The 20,936-nt window shown below is 39.5% G+C and overlaps 1 protein-coding gene across 1 annotated transcript in view; it reads left to right on the forward strand.

Moving 5' to 3' along the window:
- The first annotated feature begins 17,785 nt into the window (after nucleotides 1-17,785).
- The window catches only part of SPHKAP (SPHK1 interactor, AKAP domain containing), a 185,785-nt gene continuing 182,634 nt past the window's right edge, over nucleotides 17,786-20,936 (forward strand). The window contains exon 1 of the mRNA XM_061147965.1: nucleotides 17,786-17,915. Coding sequence (XP_061003948.1) covers nucleotides 17,786-17,915 — 130 coding nt within the window. The remainder of the gene's footprint in view (nucleotides 17,916-20,936) is intronic.

Below are 20,936 nucleotides of genomic sequence, written 5' to 3' on the forward strand. Positions count from 1 at the left end.
AAAAAAGCATGCAACAGAAGCATGGGATAGGCCCCCAAAACAATAAAACAGTAGTGGAATGAGATCCACATGCCGCCCAGTGAGTTCAGTAACTTCATGCTTCCCAGGAGATGCTCCTCTGTGCACACTAAACTCTATTCAATACTCTGTAATGATCTATATGAGAATAGAATCTTTAAAAAAGTGAATATGTGTATATGTCTAACTGACTCGGTTTGCCATACAGTAGAAACTAATACAACATTATCAATCAAACATACTCCGATAAAAAATAATTTACAAAATATAAAGAAAAGGTGACATAATACTGAAACCTGAGATGATTTACCATGTTTTAGTAAATTTTACCACCTTTTTATTTATTTCCATTGTTGCCATGACAGACCCAATTTGACAAGGTAGGAATAGGAAAAGCCCATTACCTGACTTGGAGGAGGAACTAATGATGCAAGCCTTAATGCCCACTCAAGAATGAGGAAGAAAGTGGTCTTCTACCCCACCCCCACTTTTCCTTTGATTTTAAAACCATAGCCCACTAAGTTCTTGGGGGTGCAGCACTCCCTTGTCTACTTGTCTATAAGTCTCACAAGCATCCTATTCTAATAAATCACTTATCTCTTACTTTGCCTCTCACTGAATTCTTTCTGTGTTAAAACATAAAGAACTGGAGCTCCTTTGAGCCCCTTACCACAAGACACATTTCTGTAGTTTTATAACAACACCCTGAAACAAAGGGAAACCCAAAAGAAAGGTAGCTAGGGTGGAAAGAAATAGAAGACAATAAAATACAGTTAAATATTTTACTGTTACTAATTTTATCCCAAACATGACCTCATAAATCTCTACAAGGGCATAAAAAGGGTCACTAATAAGACAGCCCCTGAAGGCTAAGATTTACGGGCATCACAGTAATTCCATCTCTGGTGACAACTGGTTGTCAAGCATATGCAAAGTGCTTTGCCTATATTATCTCATCTGATACATTTATGTAATGCTGAGAGAGCATTTATTTAGGATAGAGAGTTATAGTTCTCATTTTAGGATGAGGAAAATGAGGCAACAAATGATAAACTCCAAGTGCCAAACTTTGGGTTAGAATATAATACCCCATTACTAGAAGGTATGTGTGTCTTCAACCACTCTTCTCTGAGGCCTCTCTGAAGTAGACACAGGATCACTCCCACTATATCCATTTGTACCTCATTGGTTTTTTCTATCTTAATTGCCTCCAACTCCTACAGATTCTCCATCAATACTTAAAAAAAAATCCTTTCTAGATACATGCACTGGTTGGTCTGCCTCTGATTCTAGTTTGATTTCTTGCTGTCTCATCTTGTTGCAGTTCCTTAGAATAGAAAACATAGAACTTTTTCTACCTTCACAGCTTTCGTAGTCATGTTAAATGTCCCCGGAACGCTCATAGCAGAGCTGTAAGAACTGATTAAAACCGCATAGGAACCAGCAACTCCAGGATTTCTCCTTGTCCTGGCCTTCCTTGCCCACTGAATGCCCTCCATCCATAAATATAGAGGTTAAAAAAGGACAGAAAGACAGATCAAAAATGATGATTAAGGTGTTATTTTGAACTACTGGGTAAGTGTACTATCATTTTCTGAGAAGTGGAAGATTGGAGAAGGTGGCCGTTTGGGGTGTTGGAAATCTCTTAATGTCAGCACCTTCTGTTTAAAATGGAAACATCAAAAATGAAGCTAAACATTAAGACAGGTATCTTGCAATAATTAATACCTAGAGCAAGATTTAATTTAATACTAGATGTATGAAAATAAAGAATTAAGTACTAGATTTTAATGCCTTCAATAATCCTAGCAATTTAATACTTTTTAAACAGGGAAAACATGGCAAAAGAGTTTAAATAATATGACTTTTATCAGTATATTTACTTGTACAAACAGACAGTTATTTGATCATAGTTGGTTTTGGTTTGTTTGTTTGTTTGGCTGCCTCCCAAACTAGAACACATGGTCCACAGAGAAATGAATCGTGATTTCTTTGTTTACTGACGTAGTCATAGTGCCAAATGCAATGCATCTGTATGTGTTAGTCACTGTTAACTTATATTGAATGAGCAACTAAAACAATAACTTCTGCTATCAAAAGTTAAAATGAATATAAAATATTTATCAACAGTGGATTGGATTCTGGATTATTTTAATATTGCTATCAGTAAGCACTTTCATTGCTGAAATTAACATTTAAATTAAAAAGTCCATTTTCAGCAACAAAGTTACCATTCTTTCCCATGCCTCCCTTTACACTTATATACAAATGCAAAGTAAGAATCTTCTGACTTGCTTAGTGGCTAGAGCAAGCATCTCTATTTTCAGATGTTTACCATATTTCAAACACATATTCTATAATGCCAAGAAAGTAACTTTGAGGAGTGGGAGGGAGATTCAAACGGGAGGGGACATATGTATACTTATGGCTGATTCATGTTGTTATATGGCAGAAACCAACACAACATGTAAAGCAATTATCCTTAAATTAAAAAGTAAAAATATAGAAGAGTTAAAAATAAGTTATATGTAAAAGAAAAAGAAAAGAATTTTTCAACCCTCACCTGAAACACTTTTCCTGAGAATATACTGTAAACAGACTTCCACTCACTCAGCTTACCATTAATTGTAGCAGTATCTAATTTCTTTTCCTTACAGTATGTATTTGTTCTATAGTTATATTATTACACACAAACATTATATATCATATTATATGTATACACAAATATATTGTACACATACATATAGTATAATATATTATTATATTTTATATTATATAATTATATATATACCTATACCATCTATAGCAACATTACTATGTTTGTATATGAAGTACTTATATCTAGAGAAAATGTAGCTCTTATATACACTAATACAACAGCTTATAAATTCATTCAGATAGTGTATGAGCTATTTCCATCTGCCATATTCCTCTTTTCTGTACTGTGCTATGCTTAGTCGCTCAGTCTTGTCCAACTCTTTGTGACCCCATGGACTGTAGCCTGCCAGGCTCCTCTGTCCATGGGGATTCTCCAGGCAATAATACTGGAGTGGGCTGTCATGTCCTCCTCCAGGGGATCTTCCCAACCCAGGGATCAAACCTAGGTCTCCCACACTGTAGGCGGATTCTTTACTGTCAGAGCCACCAGGGAAACCTAAAAATACTGGAGTTGGATCTTCCTGATCCGGGGATTGAACTGGGGTCTCCTGCATTGCAGGTGGATCCTTTACCAGCTGAGCTATCTGAAGTATATGTATATATATATTATATTATATATATACATACACACACACACACTCTTAACCTAAGTTTAGTAGTTTAGTTATACTTTTTAAATTATAAAATCTGTATATGGACAATCTCCTATGGTAGGCTAAATAATGGCCACCAATGAAAGCAATAACTACATTATTCACAAGTTGCAGCTATTGTATATTATCAACTTATAAATTATTTTCCAAATCAGAAGGATTAAAAACACTGCACAGAGTCTTTTTCAGAACTACTCCATAAAAGCAAACAGCAATGCTGTATAAATTTCTCTCTCTCTGTCTTTCTATAAATTCTCTTTTCATACCTATCTCACAGTATTGTTACCAAGGTTATATTTTCTACTATATTTTAGGTGAAGAAACAAGCTCAAAAACATTATGAGATTTTTCCAAGATGACCCAACTAGAAAGCAGTAAAAGAATGAAACTAGACCTTCTATCTTCAAAACAACACTATTTTCTCTGCATCGATATCCTGTCCAGTTTTCATTTAAAAAAAAAAAAAGAGAGAGAAAATCTAAAAGAATAAAAACAGATGTCCATTGCATTGATTGGTTAGTAGAGGGCCTCAGCTGACCATTTCATTGACAATGAATCTCATTTTGTTTATGGATTTCTGCTTGTTTTAAGCCTTGATAGCTCAGTTGGTAAAGAATGCACCTGCAATGCAGGAGACCCCAGTTAGATTCCTGGTCTGGAAGATCCGCTAGACACAGGCTAGGCTACACTCCAGCATTCTTGGGCTTCCCTTGTGGCTCAGCTGGTAGAGAGTCTGCCCACAATGCGGGAAACCTGGGTTTGATCCCTGGGTTGGGAAGATCTCCTGGACAGGGGAAAGGCTACCCACTCCAGTCCAGGATTCTGGCCTGGAGAATTCCATGTACTGTATAGTCCATGGGATCTCAGAGTCAGACACAACTGAGCAAGCATAAAATTTAAGCCTTAGTTGTTCGTATCTATCATCTGCATAACTTATACAAAAAGACTCATAAGGAATAATGAGAATATATTTCACCAAGAGCTTATTATCAGTTGAGAGATTCTTAGATTCCACATTCCCAAATGAGTTTGTGCTGATATGAGAACTCAGTTTACTAGGCCAATATATAAAGTGGTAAAAAAAGATAATAAACAGGATGTAGTAGATGAGGAAGGTAAAAACTGATACAAGATTTTAGCACCATGAAGCTTCTTTCTTTATAAATAAACCTGACCCAAAAAAAGAAAAGAAAAAAAACTAGGGAGTAACTTTTAAAGGAGTTATTTGCTTCCTGAAATTTATTTTACTGCAAATCAGTACATAAAAGTTGCTAGCCAAATTATATTATATATTAAAGATATATTGCATTAACTAATTGCATTAATTAATCTTAAATTTTATCAATAAATAATAAAGAATACATTAAATTAGGCATGAGGATATCCAAGAAATGGTTTTATTTGTGTGAGCATGGAGAAGGTATTCCAGAGATGTTGGGTCTAAGACCTGAATAATGACAGAAATGATGTCTGATAAGAACAAAAGGGGTGGGAATAGGAGGGTGACAGATGCATGTAGGTAAAAGGAAAAATTGACAGACATGTACGATTTTATGTCATCTTGGCCTGCTGTGCTTGTTGATCAAGCATCTCCCCACTTTGCAGCCTCCCAACTGGTCTCCAGTACTTAACTCAACTAGGAGGAAATTGACCCATAAACAATGCATGCTTCCAGGGCATGGCAATCACTGTCCTTGGGGTAGGGAGAAGACAAATGGTTCCTCAGTTTTAAAACCAAACTGCATAGTTAGCTGGCTGGTATGTCTGAGGAGCAAAAATTTGACTCATCCCATAAAATAAATTCACAGTCTCTCATTTAATATTTTTTACATTTTTGCATTAAGATAATGCTTCTTAGTCTTTTCTGATTAACAAAGTAATATCTGTCAGGAAAAATTTAGAAAACACAGGTCAACACAGAAGAAAATAAGTTGCTTATAATCCCATTACCCATAAATAACCACTATTAACATTTTTATTTTTAGGTATCTTCTCTTTAGAAAGTAATAGCACCCTCTGCCCAATGTAGCAAGCTGAAACGTCCTTGTTTACACTCTTGAGACAACAAGAGTGGAAAAGCAAGTTGGGAAAACAAGCAGGGAAACAGCAAGTTTATGAATTTCTTTGAATCCATCAGAGATCTAGAGCCCTGGGTAACTAACTAGCCTAAAATCTAGGGAGAGTCAGGTGCTTCAGAAAGAAATGGGGAGAAAGCTCTTGTTTACCTGAGGCAGACACACCAGACACTAGTAGAAAAAATCCAGCTGAAATAATTAAGGCATTGGTGGAAGTCACGTGGGTCTGGCAAATGAGTGAACAACCTCAAGAACTGTAGCTGTGCTGAGAGTTTTCACCCTCTTATGGGCTTTTCTCTATGGATCCCACAAAAATGTTTGCTGAGAGTCCTGGAAAGATGTCCCTGTGGTACCAGCCTGGGGGAAAGGAACAACAAATGTCTACAAAAAAGGTGCAAAACCACCACACATGACTCCAAGAATGAAACCCTTAATATTGGGAGGAAAAAGAAGAAGGACAAGCCTACCATCACCTTAGGCCCTATTATAATCCTTTGCAGCTGGAGAATTTGAGCAGAAAAACATTTCTGCCCCTAAGGAAGGAGCAGGAATACCATGAGAATATCATGAGAATACCATGATGGGCTCAGAACTACACCTGGGGGAGGGAGCAATGAGCCAAGAGACCCAGGTTCACACTGCTTGCCTGAGGCTGAGGCTTAATCAGAAGTGAAAGAATGCCCCCTACCCCTATCCCTATACCACCAGAACAACAAGTGTAGAGTAACAAGAATATGGAGCATGGCTTGAGTAATTGCAAGAGCAAAGAGGCAAATCAGTGCGAGGACAGAAAAAAAGGAAAATATAAAGATGAAAGTGCAACAGACATTGAGTAAAGCCATCTGGTAAACCAGCCCTCACCCTACACACTAGGCATCATCACAAGCATTTGAAGACAATGGGTTCCCCAGCAAGGAGAGTGGCTGAGGAAGGGGCAGACTCTGCAGGACAGGACCCCTCCTCTGTCTTCACCTGACAAGTTCCCTCATGGAACCTGGAGGCATATAAGAACCTGGCCTCTAAGGCAGTGTGAAGATACTTTAACGAAACATAAGGATAAAAACCCATTTTATGTAAAGTTTCATTATTTACCACTGGAGCACAGGGCCTCCATTGGTACACTTTTCCCAGGTACAACAGATGGCGCCAGTGTACCTGGGTGGAAGGCGGACTGACCGAGCATCATTCAGCAGGTTAGAGGTAGAGGGAAAGATCTCCCAACTTCTGATCGCTTGATCCTTGCTTTGCATTTTTTCTGCAAAGCCATTTACTCTCCCAGAATTCACTTCATCTTTTGTTTCTTTAAAAAATTTTTTTTGTATTACGGTAAAGTATAGTTGATCAACAATGTCATGTTAGTTTCAGGTGTACAACAAAGTGATTCAGTTGTGCATATACAAGTACATATATATATATATATATATATATACAGGTATTTTTCAAATTCTTTCCCCATTTTGATTGTTACATAATACTGAGCAGAATTCCTTGTGCTGTATCATAGGTCCTTGTTGGTTATCCATTTTAAATAGAGCAGTATGGACATGTCAATCCCAAACTCCCTAACTTATTTTCAATACAAGTAGAATGCAAGTTGTTTTTTTTTTTCAAACGATCTTTTCAAAGAGAAGATTTGAAAAATCCAAAAAAGGCCAATATTTTCCACGTAACATGTGAAACAACTATAAAATGGTTAACTATAAAACAGTGCACAAAATCTAACAAAAGCAGAGGTAATAAATGACAACAAGTACCCATTTATTGAACTTTCAGTATAGAGGTTTTAATTATTCTGCATAAGTAAAAAATTTATAATTTCATAAATACACAATTATTTTTCACTGTATTTCCTCTATATATCAATATCAAGCCTTCACATTTTTTCTGATTTGGTGCATATCATGTGGTAATTACTTCACAGATATGGGGGTTTTGTTACTCACTGCCAGAAACCACCGTAGTTATTCCATATGTATATGTTTTTCTAATACTTGAAAGTTTGAAAGAATTAAACATTCAAAGTACATTTAACTCTGATAGAAGAAATACAACATTCCAGAAGGTAAGAAAAGAATCTCTTCCTTATAAGAATGAGCAATTCAAAACCACACTTCCCGAACTGACTTATAAATTTAGTACAATACTAATTCTAATTCCAGCAAAGTTTCTCATAGATATCTGTTATGGACAGAGTGTAGATGTCCTCTCTAAATTTATATGTTGAAGCCTTAACCCCCAATCTGACTATTTGGAGATATGAGCCTTTGTGCAGGTCATTAAGGTTAAATGAGGTTATAAGAGTTGGGCTTTGAACCAACAGAACTGGTGTCCTTACAAGAAGAGATAAGAGTTTGCTATCTCTCTCTCTTTCTCTCTCCATCCCATGTAAGAATACAATAGGTCGGCACCTTGACCTGGACTTTCTATTCTCCAGAACTGTGATAAATAAATTTCGGTTGTTTAAATCATACAGTTTTTGATATTTTGCTATGGAAGCCTAAGCTGATTAATACAATGTTAATAGCTAACTCTAAAAACTTGCATGGGAAGCAAAGAAACTAGAATAGAATAGCCAAAGCACTTTTGATAAAGAAAAGCAGTGTTAAATAATGCACACTATACTTATTATTTTAAGACTTATTATGACTTACAGTAATCAAAACTGTATAGTACTGACAAAAGGATAGACACAGAAAGCACAAAAATAGATGTATACAAATATGATCAACTGTTGACAGAAGTACAAATGTGGCTCAATCAAATATGCTGTATTGGAACATTAGACATCACTGAAAAATTAACATTAACCAACAGCTTATTCTTTACACAAAATTAACTCAAAATAGGGTTATAGATCTAAATGTAAAATGTATAATTCTAAAACTCTTAAGAAAAAATAGAAAAACTGGCCTAGAGAAACAGTTTTTAGACACAGTTCCAATATCATGGTTCATCAAATTTAAAAAAATGATTAATTGTACTTCATCAAAATGAAAAACTTTCTTTCTGTAAAAGATTCTGTTAAAGGAACAAAATATAACCTATAAACTGGGATAAAATACTCCTTAATCTGACATCTGACAAAGTATTATATCCAAAATGTGCACATGTGTTTACACAACAATGTTCCCAACAATGGAATTCAACAATGTTTCAATAAAAAACAAACCAACAAACAAGAATGGGCAAAAAATTTGAACAGACACTTCATTAAAGGGGTGTGGATGGCAATGTAGCACAAAATAGATGTTTAACATCATTTTATTAGTTAAATGCAAAGTAACTGTTGATACACCATTACATGGGCTTCCCAGGTAGTGCTTCCCAGGGCTTCCCAGTAGTAAAGAACCTACATGCAAATACAGGAGACATAAGAGATGTGGGTTCAGTCCCTGGGTCAGGAAGATCCCCTGGAGGAAGGCATGGCCACACACTCCAGTATTCTTGCCTGGCAATTCCCATGGACAGAGGATCCTGGCAGGCTACAGTCCATAGGGCTGCAAAAGAGTCAGACATAACTGAAGCGACTTAGCATGCATGCACATGGAAGTTTATAAGACTTACTGGAAACTCTAAGGATGTATAAAGGAATCTTTTAAAGGCTCATTAAAAATAAAATTATATTTGCTTTTCATGACCTAGCACTTTCACAAGCACCACCATGGCTTTCTCAAATGGCAAAATTTAGAATAATTATATTCTTGGCCTGACTGTACACCTAACTCATTCTGAAATTTTAAGCAAGTCATCTTTTCCTTAGACCTGTTTTCTGTTCTATAAAATAGGGTGTTTGGTAAAAAGCTTTTCAAAAGCTGCTATAGACTTAGCAGAAATTCTTATAGACTGAGCACATCAGAAACTTCTATAAAATGTTGTTTCCTGGAAAGGCATCATCTCCAAAGATTCTAACATAATTGATCTTTGTGGAGTTAAAGCATTGATTTATAGTTAGGACTGAGACTCACGGACCCAAAGCTCATGGTTCAACCATGTTTAAAAGCAGTCTTCTATGGATGTGTTACAGTGTCTGGCTCTTTACTATTAAAAGTTGGTTGTGGATCACATTTAGTTGATCATACTGAGATGTGTCCTGCTGAGTTGATTAATATCACCAATGCAGCTGCAGACACTGAGAGGCTGCACAGACAAGAGTGGGCAAAGTTGGGCTCTGTGGGGGCGTCGTCCCATTTTACCGCCTCTGACTACACTGACCCTGGCCATCTCCAAACTCCTTAAGCTGCTAAATAATCCTCACCCCTCACTTGTTTGCCTTCTACACTTACATCCTTAAAGGTAAGTAGGTTACTTGCTTACACCAACATAGATGGATATTGGTCACCTTCATGCATTCAGGAACTGCTGAACCTGCACAATATCCTCTTAAGTTCTATGACTACCATCAAGCCAATTTTGAATCTGAAATGTCAGAACCCTCACAATTAGCTACTGAGCCTTGTTTCAGAAATCTGAACCAAACCCACTCATATCTGACTATGTTTTGAGACCACGTTAAAAGAACAGCACCTGGAGCCCTCCCACACCATCAGGAGCTCAGATTCTGATGGCCATCATCCAGTACCACATGCCTAATTGCACCTCCCTTTTCCTGCTCTCATAATTGATAGCTGCTTACACTTTGGAGAGCATTGCCACAGGCACAAGAATCGAGAACACTGGCAAAGCTAAGAAACTGGAAAGGAAGATTTCAGCCAAACTAATTTTTTTGAGGTTTCCATGATGTCACACCTTTCACTTGCTTTTTTGAAACATAAACTTCCCAACTATTTATTTTAATGTGATGCACAAAAAGTTACAAATATCTTCCATTAATTCTTTCAGAACTTCATTGCTTAGTTTTTGCTTTTGTTTTTTAAACAGGTGCAGTGATCACTGCAATTGCAAAGCACAATAATGTTCTTCATTTTGCAAATTAAGATTCTGGGTCTCAGGAATCAAGAGATTTCTAGGACTTTGAATGCACATAGATATTTTCTTTGTCTTTGAACAAGTACTATGGCCTAATGTGCAACATAAAAATTACACACTGATACTTCTCTACAACAGCGATTTTTTTCTCCTGATACTTTAACTTTTTCTTTTCTTTTACTTTATTTTACTTTACTTTTATTTTTAAGTAGAGAAATGCATATTGTGCTTGTCACATATCTTGGAATAAAAACCTCAGTGCTAGTAATCAGTACAGTCATAACAGATAGTGATGTAGGCAGGAAGAGACTCAGGAGAGTGGGAGATGGATACCTTGGCTTTTGTACCCAACCCAGGATGCAGTGTTCTATAAATGTTCATTAGATCCTATTGGTTTATGATCTTGTTATGTCATTCTATATCCTTGATGATTTTCTGTCTAGTTGTTTTATCAGTTGTTGAGAAAAATGCTTAAAGTGTGCAACTATAACTGTAAATTTGTCAGTTTCTCCTGTCTGTTCTACAAGTTTGTTGCTTTACATATTTTGCAGCTCTATTGTTTTGCCTATGTTTTGCCATTTAAAGTGCCTATGTCTTTTTAACAGATTGACTTCTTTTTTTTTTTTTAGAAATAAATATAAATTGCTTTCTTTCACTCCTTTGGTAGCTTTTTCAAAAATTTGTTTATTTTTTAATTAGAGGATGATTGCTTTATAGAATTTTGTGGTTTTCTGTCAAATCTCAACATGAATCAGCCATAGGTATATATATAACCCCTACTTCTTGAATCTCCCTTCCATCCCCCTCCCCAACCCCTCCCCCAGGTTGATACAGAGCCCCTGTTTGAGTTTCCTGAGACGTACAGCAAATTCCTGTTGGCTATCTATCTAATTCACATACGATGGTGTAAGTTTCCATGTTACTCTCTCCAGACATCTCACCCTCTCCTCCCCTTTCCCTGCGTCCATAAGTTTGTTTTCTGTTTCTCCACTGCTGCCCTGTCAATAAATTCTTCAGTACTATCTTTCTAGATTCTGATATATGCATTAGTATATGATATTTATCTTTTTATTTTTGACTCACTTCACTCATATAATAGGTTCATCCACCTCATTAGAACTGACTCAAATGCGTTCCTTTTTATAGCTAAGTAATATCCCATTGTGTATATGTACCACAACCTCTTTATCCATTCATCTGTCAATGGACATCTCTGTTGCTCCCGTGTTCTAGCTATTGTAAACAGTGCTGCAATGAACAAAGGGATACATGTGTCTTTTTCAACCCTGGTTTCCTCAGGGTATATGCTTAGGAGTGGGACTGCTGGGTCATGTGGTGGTTTTATTCCCAGTTCTTTAAGGAATCTCCATACCATCTTCCGTTGTGGTTGTATCAATTTACATTTCCACCAACAGTGCAAGAGCATTCCCTTTTTTTCACACCCTCTCCAGCATTTATTGTTTGTAGACTTTTGGATGATGGCCATTCTGACCTGTGGGAAGTGATATCTCATTGAAGTTTTGATTTTCATTTCTCTAATAATGAGCAATGTTGAGCATCTTTTCATGTGTTTGTTAGCCATCTGTATGTTTTCTTTGGAGAAATGTCTGTTTAGGTCTTTTTCCCACCTTTTGATTGGGTTATTTGTTTCCTTGGTATTGAGTTGCGTGAGTTGCTTGTATATTTTGGAAATTAATCCTTTGTCAGTTGCTTCATTTGCTATTATTTTCTCCTATTCTGAGGGCTGTCTTTTCACCTTGCTTATACTTTCCTTTGCTGTGTAAAAGCTTTTAAGTTTAATCAGATCCCACTTGTTTACTTTTGCTTTTATTTCCATTACTCTAGGAGGCGGGTCATAGAGGATCTTGCTTTGATTTAAGTCTTCGAGTGTTCTGCCTACGTTTTCCTCTAAGAGTTTTATAGTTTCTGGTCTTACATTTAGGTCTTTAATCCATTTTGAGTTTATGTTTGTATATGGTGTTAGGAAGTGTTCTAATTTCATTCTCTTACATGTAGCTGTATAGTTTAGAAAGACTTCTTTATCACTGAGTAATCTCCCCCTCTGTCTCTAGTACTTTTCTTTGCTCTGAGATCTACTATATCTGATATTAATACAGCCACTCATGCTTTCTTTTGAATAATATTAGCATGATACACCTTTTCCCAACTTTTTATATAGCTATATTTGAAAGTAATTTCTTATATACAACATATAATTGAATGATTTTAATCCATTCTGCCAATTTTTGTCTTTTAATTGATATTTAGATCATTCAAATTTCATGTAACCATTGATATGTGCATGTGTGCATGCTGTTACATCAGTCATGTCAGACTCTTTGCGACCCCCATCGACTGCAGCCCACCAGTTCCTCTGTCCATGGAATTCTCCAGGCAAGAACACTGGAGTGGGTTGCTGTGCCCTCCTTCAGGGGATCGCCCTGACCCAGGGATCAAACCTGGGTCTCCTGCATTGGCAGGCATATTCTTTCCACTAGCACCACCTGGGAAGCCCAATCATTGAGATATTAGAGCTTAAAACAATTCTTTTGTATTTTTTAAAATTCATTTTCTCTATTTGCTTCTATTCTCTTTCTCTCTGCCTTACTGTGGGTTACTTCATATTATTGATTTCAATTTTATTTACCCATAGTATTTTGAGCATATTTATTTGTGTGGCTTTTTCTTAGTGATTTCTTTACATATTGCATTAAATACACATCTCTTATTAAAGTCTTCTATGGTATTAATTTGGGCTTCCCTGGTGACTCAGATGGTAATGAATCTGCCTACAATGCAAGAGACCGAAGTTCAACCCTGGGGTCAGGAAGATGCCGTGGAAAACAGAATGGCAACCTACCAGTTTGAACAAAGTGTAGAAAACTTATGACTCTTGTGTCCCTTTATTTTCTCCCCTTTATAATACCATTGTCTTAAATGTTTCCCTACATATATTTAGAAATGCATCATTCATTGTTATAATTTTTGCTTTATTGTCAAATATTATTTAGAAAACTCAAGAGGAGAAAGGAAACCTATTGTTTTTTATCATGCTACTGCTTACTGTGTTTTGTATTGGATTTTTTCCTGATATTCCAAGATACCTTCCTTATAGTTTCTTTTCTATTTGGAGAACCTCTTTGGGCTTCCCTGGTAGCTCAGTTGGTAAAGAATCTACCCCAGTGCAGGAGACCCAGGTTCAATCCTTGGGTTGGGAAGATCACCTAGAGAAGGAAGCGGCAGCTCACTCCAGCATTCTTGCCTGGAAAATCCTATGGACAGAGGAGCCTGGTGGGCTACCATCCATGGGGTTGCAAGAGTTGGACATCATGTAATGACTAAACCACCACCACCAGCACTGATGACCAATTTTCTTAGTCTTCCGTCATCTAAGAATGTCTTGATTTCACCTTCATTTCTGAAGAATATTTTTACTAGACACAAGATTTTGTGTTGATAGTTCTTTTCCTCAGCAGTTTTAAAATGTTGTTGCACTTACTTCTTGCCTCCGTGGTTTCTGACAAGAAATTTGCTATTGATTTTTACCGTTTTTCCTTATGGGTGAGCTTCCCGGGTGTCTCTGGTAAAGAATTCACTTGCCAATGCAAGAGATGCAGGTTTGATTCCTGGTTCAGGAAGATCCCCTGGAGAAGGGACCAGCTACCCACTCCAGTATTCTTGCCTGGAAAATCCCATGGACAGAGGAGCCTGGCAGACTACAGCTTGGGTCGCTAAGAGACAGACACAACTTAGTGACTGAACAACAGCAACAACCCCTATGGGTAAGGCGATGTTTCTCCACAATTGCTTTAGTATTTTGCCTTTGTCTTTAATTTTGAGACGTTTGACTATGATACGTCTTTATTAGATTTATTTGTGTTTATTACATTGGAATTTTGCTCCACTTCTTGAACTTATAACTTGAAGTCTTCTGCCAAATTTGGGGATATTTTTTTCAACTGTTTTTCTTCACATGTTCTTGGGATTCTGTTTTTTTCCTTTCTTTTCTTAGAGCATATTCTCTCTTTTGTTCAAATTGGATAATTTACATTGCTCTATATTCCAGTTTACTGATTTTCTCTTCTTTTCACCTTATTATGCTGTTAAAATCATTGTTAGTGTTACATTTTGATTACTATATTTTCCAGTTCTAAAATTTTCAATTTTTTATGTATGTGTTCTATTTACCTGCAAGACTTCATTTCTTCTTTTCTTTCTCCTTCTCTCCTTTTTTACCTCCTTCCCTCACCTCTCTTTCTTTTTCTATTTCTCCAATTTTTTTCAAGTGTGTTTGTAATCACTTATTGAAGCATTTTTATTATGGCTACTTCAAAGTCTTTGTCAGATAATTGGAGACATCTTTGTTATCCTCCTGATTTTTCAAAAACATTCTGTTTGAAATCTTCTTGTTCTTGGCAAGATGAGTAATTTTCTATTAAGCCTGTACATTTAGGGTACTATCTGGGAGACTAAATCTCTTTTCTCCTTAAAATGGGCATCTCTCAACAGGGCTCCTTCAGGACGCAGGAGCAAGTGGGAAGTACTGCCTCATTACTGCCTGGGGGAGGTGAGGGGAGTAAGTTAGGGGCTAGAATTCAGGGTGTGCTCATAACTTCCTTCAACACCTAAGAGGAGGGGTGTCCCCTTTGCTGTTAGGCACAGATTGGGGGTTCAAGATTCTCCACTAAACCTCCATTGATACTGGGAGTGGTGTGAGTGCCTAGGTATCAATTCCCAAGGGGCTTCATTACCTCCAGGCAGTGGGGGAAGCTCTGACTCTCCGCCTTGGCTCCTCTTAAACTCCCCCAGTGCCGAGTGGGAGAGGGACAGGTTCCTGCTATGTGGCAGCAAAGTATAGGCTTCAGGGACACAAAGGCAAGGAGAAGGGGCTGACACATCCTTCTGGAGGTGAAAACAGCAGAACAAATCTAGGGGCCACACTTGGCCTTTGATGGCATGGTTGAGAGAGACCACAGCATATTTTTTATTTGATGTGCTGCCAGACAATTTTCTGTCTGCTGGGCTGTCCCTTTCTTGGTCCTTTGGCTAAAAAGAGGAGGCTTTTTTTTTATCTGCACTCATGGACAGTTCTGGTTTTGTTCAGCTACTTCAGTTCCAAGTCTGCAACATAAAAGACAAAGAAAAACAAACAAAAAAAACGGGAACTCACTATCACGCCATTCCTTGAGTTTCAAAGTCTCTAGTTTGTCAACTTTCTTCTGTCCAACTTTTGGTCTTATTATGCTTGTTTTACAATCTCCAGAGCTTTTATCTGTGGCTACCAGGAGGAGGGCCAAATGCATGTCCACCATCTTCCCCTTTGTCTTATGTGCTAAGTCGCTTCAGCCGTGTCTGACTCTTTGCGACTCCCCATGGACTGCGACCCCCAGGCTTCTCCGTCCATGGGATTCTCCAGGCAGGAATACTGGAGTGGGTTGTCATTTCCTTCTCCAAGGGATCTTCCCCACCCAGAGATGGAACCCGCGTGTCTTATGTATCCTGCATTGACAGGCGGGTTCTTTACCACTAGCGCCACCTGGGAAGCCAGGAAGTCCCATAGCTTTCTTTTAATTTTTTTTTTTTTTAATTTTAATGAAAATGAAGCAGAATCAAGAGTATCTTCATCTTAACAGTCACTTGCAATCATCAATGTCTTCCTTCTTAAAACCAGTGTCATTTTTTGCTCAAGGGGACACTGAAGCAGACATTTACAGATTGTGTGTGTGTGTGTGTGTGTGTGTGTGTGTGTGTGTGTGGATCTGGGTGCTGGCCTCTGACGGATGACCACTGTCAAAGCTTCTGAAATCTCTGCGCACACAGATGAGGTATGAGTGAGTCACAATTAAGCAAAATGAGTTCGATGCAGAATTCTGAGAATCAAATCTAGTCCAGGTAAAGGCAAAAGCAGCTGGCAGATCAAAGAGCATTGCTCTGAGCGATGAACCATGCCTTGGTAGAAGACAAACAGAACGAAAATTCAGGGAGGCAGTTCAAAGGAATGGTGAGCGACCAGTGGGGGGTCGGGGGCATGGGCAGGAGTTGAGCCTGAATGTGACAAAGCGGATGAACAACTTCAGGGCTCAGACGGCTTTACCCCAGGGAGAGACGAGGGAAAGGGATTGTGAGGCGGGGAGAGAGAAATTCTGTCGGAGTCACCTCAGCAGGGCGCCAGCAGAGGCAGGGAAAGCTCGTAAGGCGCCTCTGGCTACCGAGACCCGGGCTGCCTTGGAGGAGGGCAGAAGCTGGGTAGACCGCTTGGAGCTTTGGCCAAGCGCACTTGCAAGCTCAGAGGGGACAACTGGGAGGAGACTATTTGACGGCCGCGGGGTTCAACGCTTCCCTGCCAGGGAGAAGCGCGGCTCCGACCGCCCCGCGCCGCGGTGGTCTCAGCCCGCGCGCCTCGCTGCCCGCGCGCGTCCGTCTCGGCGCTCTGGGAACCGGGTCCTAGCACCGCAGACTTCCCGTCCCTCGCGCGCACTTTCCGTCTTGCCTCTCTCGACGCGCCCCCAGACAATGGATGGCAGCTCCCCGCTCTCCGCACCAAGGTAAGACCCGCTTTCGCCTCTGCCCAAGGTGACGCGCATCCAACTCGGTTCTCTGCTCCGAGTCGCTCGCGAACTTGGCCAGGGGGCGCGGGGCTCCCCAGGACACCGAGGACTCGGAACTTACAGGAAGTCCGGCTGCGGGGGTGCGAGGAGCTTCGCGGTCCCTGTCCACTAGCCCACGGGAGCGCTGCTGGGTGAGCCTGCGCGCCGGAGCCGCACGGGGTGGGCGAGAGCGCGTGTCCGCCTCTAGGGCGGGGGCCCCGGGAAGCCAGGAGCCGGACTTTCTGCGGACCCTGCCCGGAGAGGGTTTGCGCCTTGAGGGGAGAGCGGTTCCAAGGTAGGGATGGAAACAGGAAGGGAGCAGGATTGGGGTAAAGCACCCCTACATCCCGACCCTGCGGACCCCCTAGGCGAGTATCTGCGGTTGCTGGTGGGGAGGTCGAGGTGGGGGCGATTGCCTCTAACCCTCGACCGACCTAGACCGCGCCCGCCGGCGACCTGGACCAAAAGGACCTCAGTCCGCCCCAGTCCCACCCGCCTCAGTTGCCCCCACACCTCCTGCCAGGCTCCTTAGCATCTCTGGCCTCGAGCGTTCCCTGACTACCCCAGCCCTGGGGTCCGCACGCTGGGAGGTGGGGGCCGTAGGCGCTGCCCAGGTGGGGAGCAACACGTTTTCCCTGATGTGCGTTCCGTCCTGGCTCCTCGCTTTGATCGTGCTCGCGCTCAGACTCAGTTCTTTGCGCATTTAGGAAACAGATTTTAGTATTTCTACCCGCGTAAACCTCAGGGGTGAATTGAGGCCGTCGCGCTGGTGGGGTTCCGCCAGCCGGGCAGGTGGGCTTTTGCGCTCCATCTGCTCCGCGCGGAGCGTCCATCCTCCTCCTGGAGGAGGGGAAGCTGCTGTGTGCGGATGCAGGTGTCTCTCTGCCGCCCGCACAGCCCCACCTTTCCGAGGCAGAAGGGGCTTCGTGTGGACTATTCTGTCATCCCTTACTTCCTCATTTTCCCCAAGCAAACACCTAGGCAGCTTCTAGCCGAGTGTCAGGCTCTGGAATAAACATTTTGAACTCTAATTCTTGGAGAGCACCTAAATCCATATGCACCGGCTAAAGCAGACACGGAGCCCATACTCTGTTGCCGAGTAGCCGCTATGGAGGTGGGACTGGAGTCAGGGTGGATGGACACCGCTTTTCAAACGTGTTGAAGGCTGCCATCTAGAGACTTGAAGTGTTAATATTTATATTCTGTAAGGAAATAGAGCTTTTCCAACTCCACAGGCATTTCCTCTTAAACATCCCTTCCCTGGGGGTTAGCAGAGGGCTCTTACAAAGGCTTCTACGCCTCGCCCGAAGCTGCTCCAGTATCAGTGGAGCCAAACACAGTCAAAGTACCACTAAGTCATTCCTTTCTATCCTAATGCACGAAAAGGACAATAAGAACTGCAGGAAAAATTTTTAAAGCTTAAAAGTATATATTGTCACTTAGTTTGGGTCAAAGTGTGAAGCATTTGAAATCGAACAAACTGGGGATTCACTTTCTACACCATCTGATCTACTACCTAAGGTCTTTAGAATGGAAATGGTGAGCTGTGTGATTCCAACATTCCAATAAAATACAGACGTTTTTGATAGGAGAGTGCTTGCTCTAAATCCAGTTTTGCTGATCAATACAGTGGTGCTTGAATCAGGATTATATATCTATTAAACAGCTGAGGCATTTTCTAAAATATTAGAAATACTTTATACCAATAACTCCTTAAAATTATTTCTTCTGCACGATTGTAAAATGACCTTTTGAAGAGCAAATGAACTGCCATGAAATCGCTCTGTATCTTGTATTAGCCTGTGAAAATGTTAATATAGAATTAACACCGGCTGCAGCTATAAACCTTTTAAATATTACTGTTTATTTGCCAAGATGCAGCACATTTCCGCAAATCAGTGTGATAATTCAGCTATTTTATGAGCATCCTTATTAATATAAAAATAGTTAAGTTTCACCCCTATTTCATTTACTACAAGAAGTACAATTCTTCCTGAAGTATTTAATTGGAAGTCATAAATAGTGATATGCAAAAAGTAAACTAAAATTTAAAAACAGTGTGTAGAAATTATATTCATTGTACCACTTCTCCACAAAATTTAAATAATTGATGATTGTATACTCTACAAACTTTTCAAGAAAATGGAAATAAAGAGGAAAAATCAAATTGTTATAAATCAAAATTTGTGTTGTCTAAATCTGATATGATTTCAGTATTTAATAAAATTAAGTTAGTGATTATAAATCATTGTTTCTCTTAGGAATTATAAAAGCAATTTGATGCTCCAACAATGGGACAGATAAAAAGATTTTTTAATATATCAAGTTAGTTAAAGAATATGTGTTTTGTGTGGGCCTTTATATTTTAAAATGTTTAATGAATCAAAGATATAATTGACTGAAATTTTAATCAAACTATTCTGTAGAAATTGATCTTATTTGATTCATACACTGTAGAAATTTTGAAGGATGGTTTTTTTTGAAAGGAATTGTTTATGTTTTTTTGAGTTATTACTCTATATTACCTTACCTCTGTGAAAGCTCCAACTAGTTTTTACTTTGAATATTTTCATCTTTAAATGTGCAATAAATTATGTGGATTACATTACAGTTTTCTTAAAACCACTGTTTATTAAAGCTGGAAGGTGTCTCAAAGAAGGAAGCTAAGCTATGGAACCATGAAATGTTTCCATGTTAGTTGTATAGTAGGCCCAAAACCTGTTTTCTGATTAGTAATCCAGTTCAAGGGAAAAAACAAACACACAAAATCTAAAAAACAAACAAACAAACAAGTTTCTTTTTTTTTTAGATCTAAAAGTTTAGGAAGAGATTCTTTCATCATGTCTTTTACAAAAGGTTTATTTGATTTGCCAAGGCCACATAACTAGGGTTTATGAAAACAGAATAGAATCCCAGACTGACAAAATGTGTTGTATTGCTGTAGCACATTATACTACAATGCAGCAGTTACCTCTCACAGAAGGAAAGTTGATCTGACTTATATTGGTAATACTTTGGCCGCCTGATGTGAAGAACTGACTCATTTGAAAAGACCCCATGCTGGGAAAGCTTCAAAGTGGGAGGAGAAGGGGATGACAGAGGATGAGATGGTTGGATGGCATCACCGACTCAATGGACATGAGTTTGAGTAAACTCCTGGAGTTGGTGATGGACAGGGAGGCCTGGTGTGCTGTAGTCCATGAGGTCGCAAAGAGTTGGACATGACTGAGCGACTAAACTGAACTGAACTGAACGTGTGGATGGTAAAGTTGAAAGTGAAAGTCGCTCAGTGGTGTCTGACTCTTTGCAACCCCATGGACTGTACAGCCTGCCAGGCTCCTCCATCCATGGAATTCTCCAGGTAAGAGTACTGGTGTGAGTAGCTGGTCCCTTCTCCAGGGGATCTTCCTAGCCCAGGGGAAGGGGATCTCAACCCAGGGATTGAACCCAGGTCTCCCGCATTGCAGGTGAATTCTTTACTATCTGAGCCACCAGGGAAGCCCAAGAATACTGGAGTGGGTGGCCATTTCCTTCTCCATGGGATCTTCCAGACCCAGGAATTGAACCAGGGTCTCCTGCATTGCAGGCAGATTCTTTACCAGCTGAGCTACCAGGGAAGTGTGTGAATGGTAAAGTTGGTATTTTATTGTGTTATCCCATATATTCCCCTGGAGGAGGAAATGGCAAGCCACTCCAGTATTCTTGCCTGGGGAATTCTATGGACAGAGGAGCCTGGTGGGTTACAGTCTGTGGGATCGCAGAGTTGGACAACTGGACAACTCAGTCACAACTGAGTGACTGAGAACATCCCATATATTAAATTATTTGATCATCACATCCATGTGAGTTAATTACAACAAATATAATTGCCTCCACTAATTTGTTGAAAAAAATTGAAGTAAAAAAAATTAAATGAAGAAAATAATTAGATTTAAAAATTTATACAATAGTATGTAAGAAAGCTCAGTCATCTACAAATTCTTCTGACTTGAAGTTCAGTTTGTTTTTTTGTATTGATT

The sequence above is a fragment of the Dama dama genome, chromosome 8 (genome assembly GCF_033118175.1).
Source record: "Dama dama isolate Ldn47 chromosome 8, ASM3311817v1, whole genome shotgun sequence".
NCBI classification, from domain to species: Eukaryota; Metazoa; Chordata; class Mammalia; order Artiodactyla; family Cervidae; genus Dama; species Dama dama.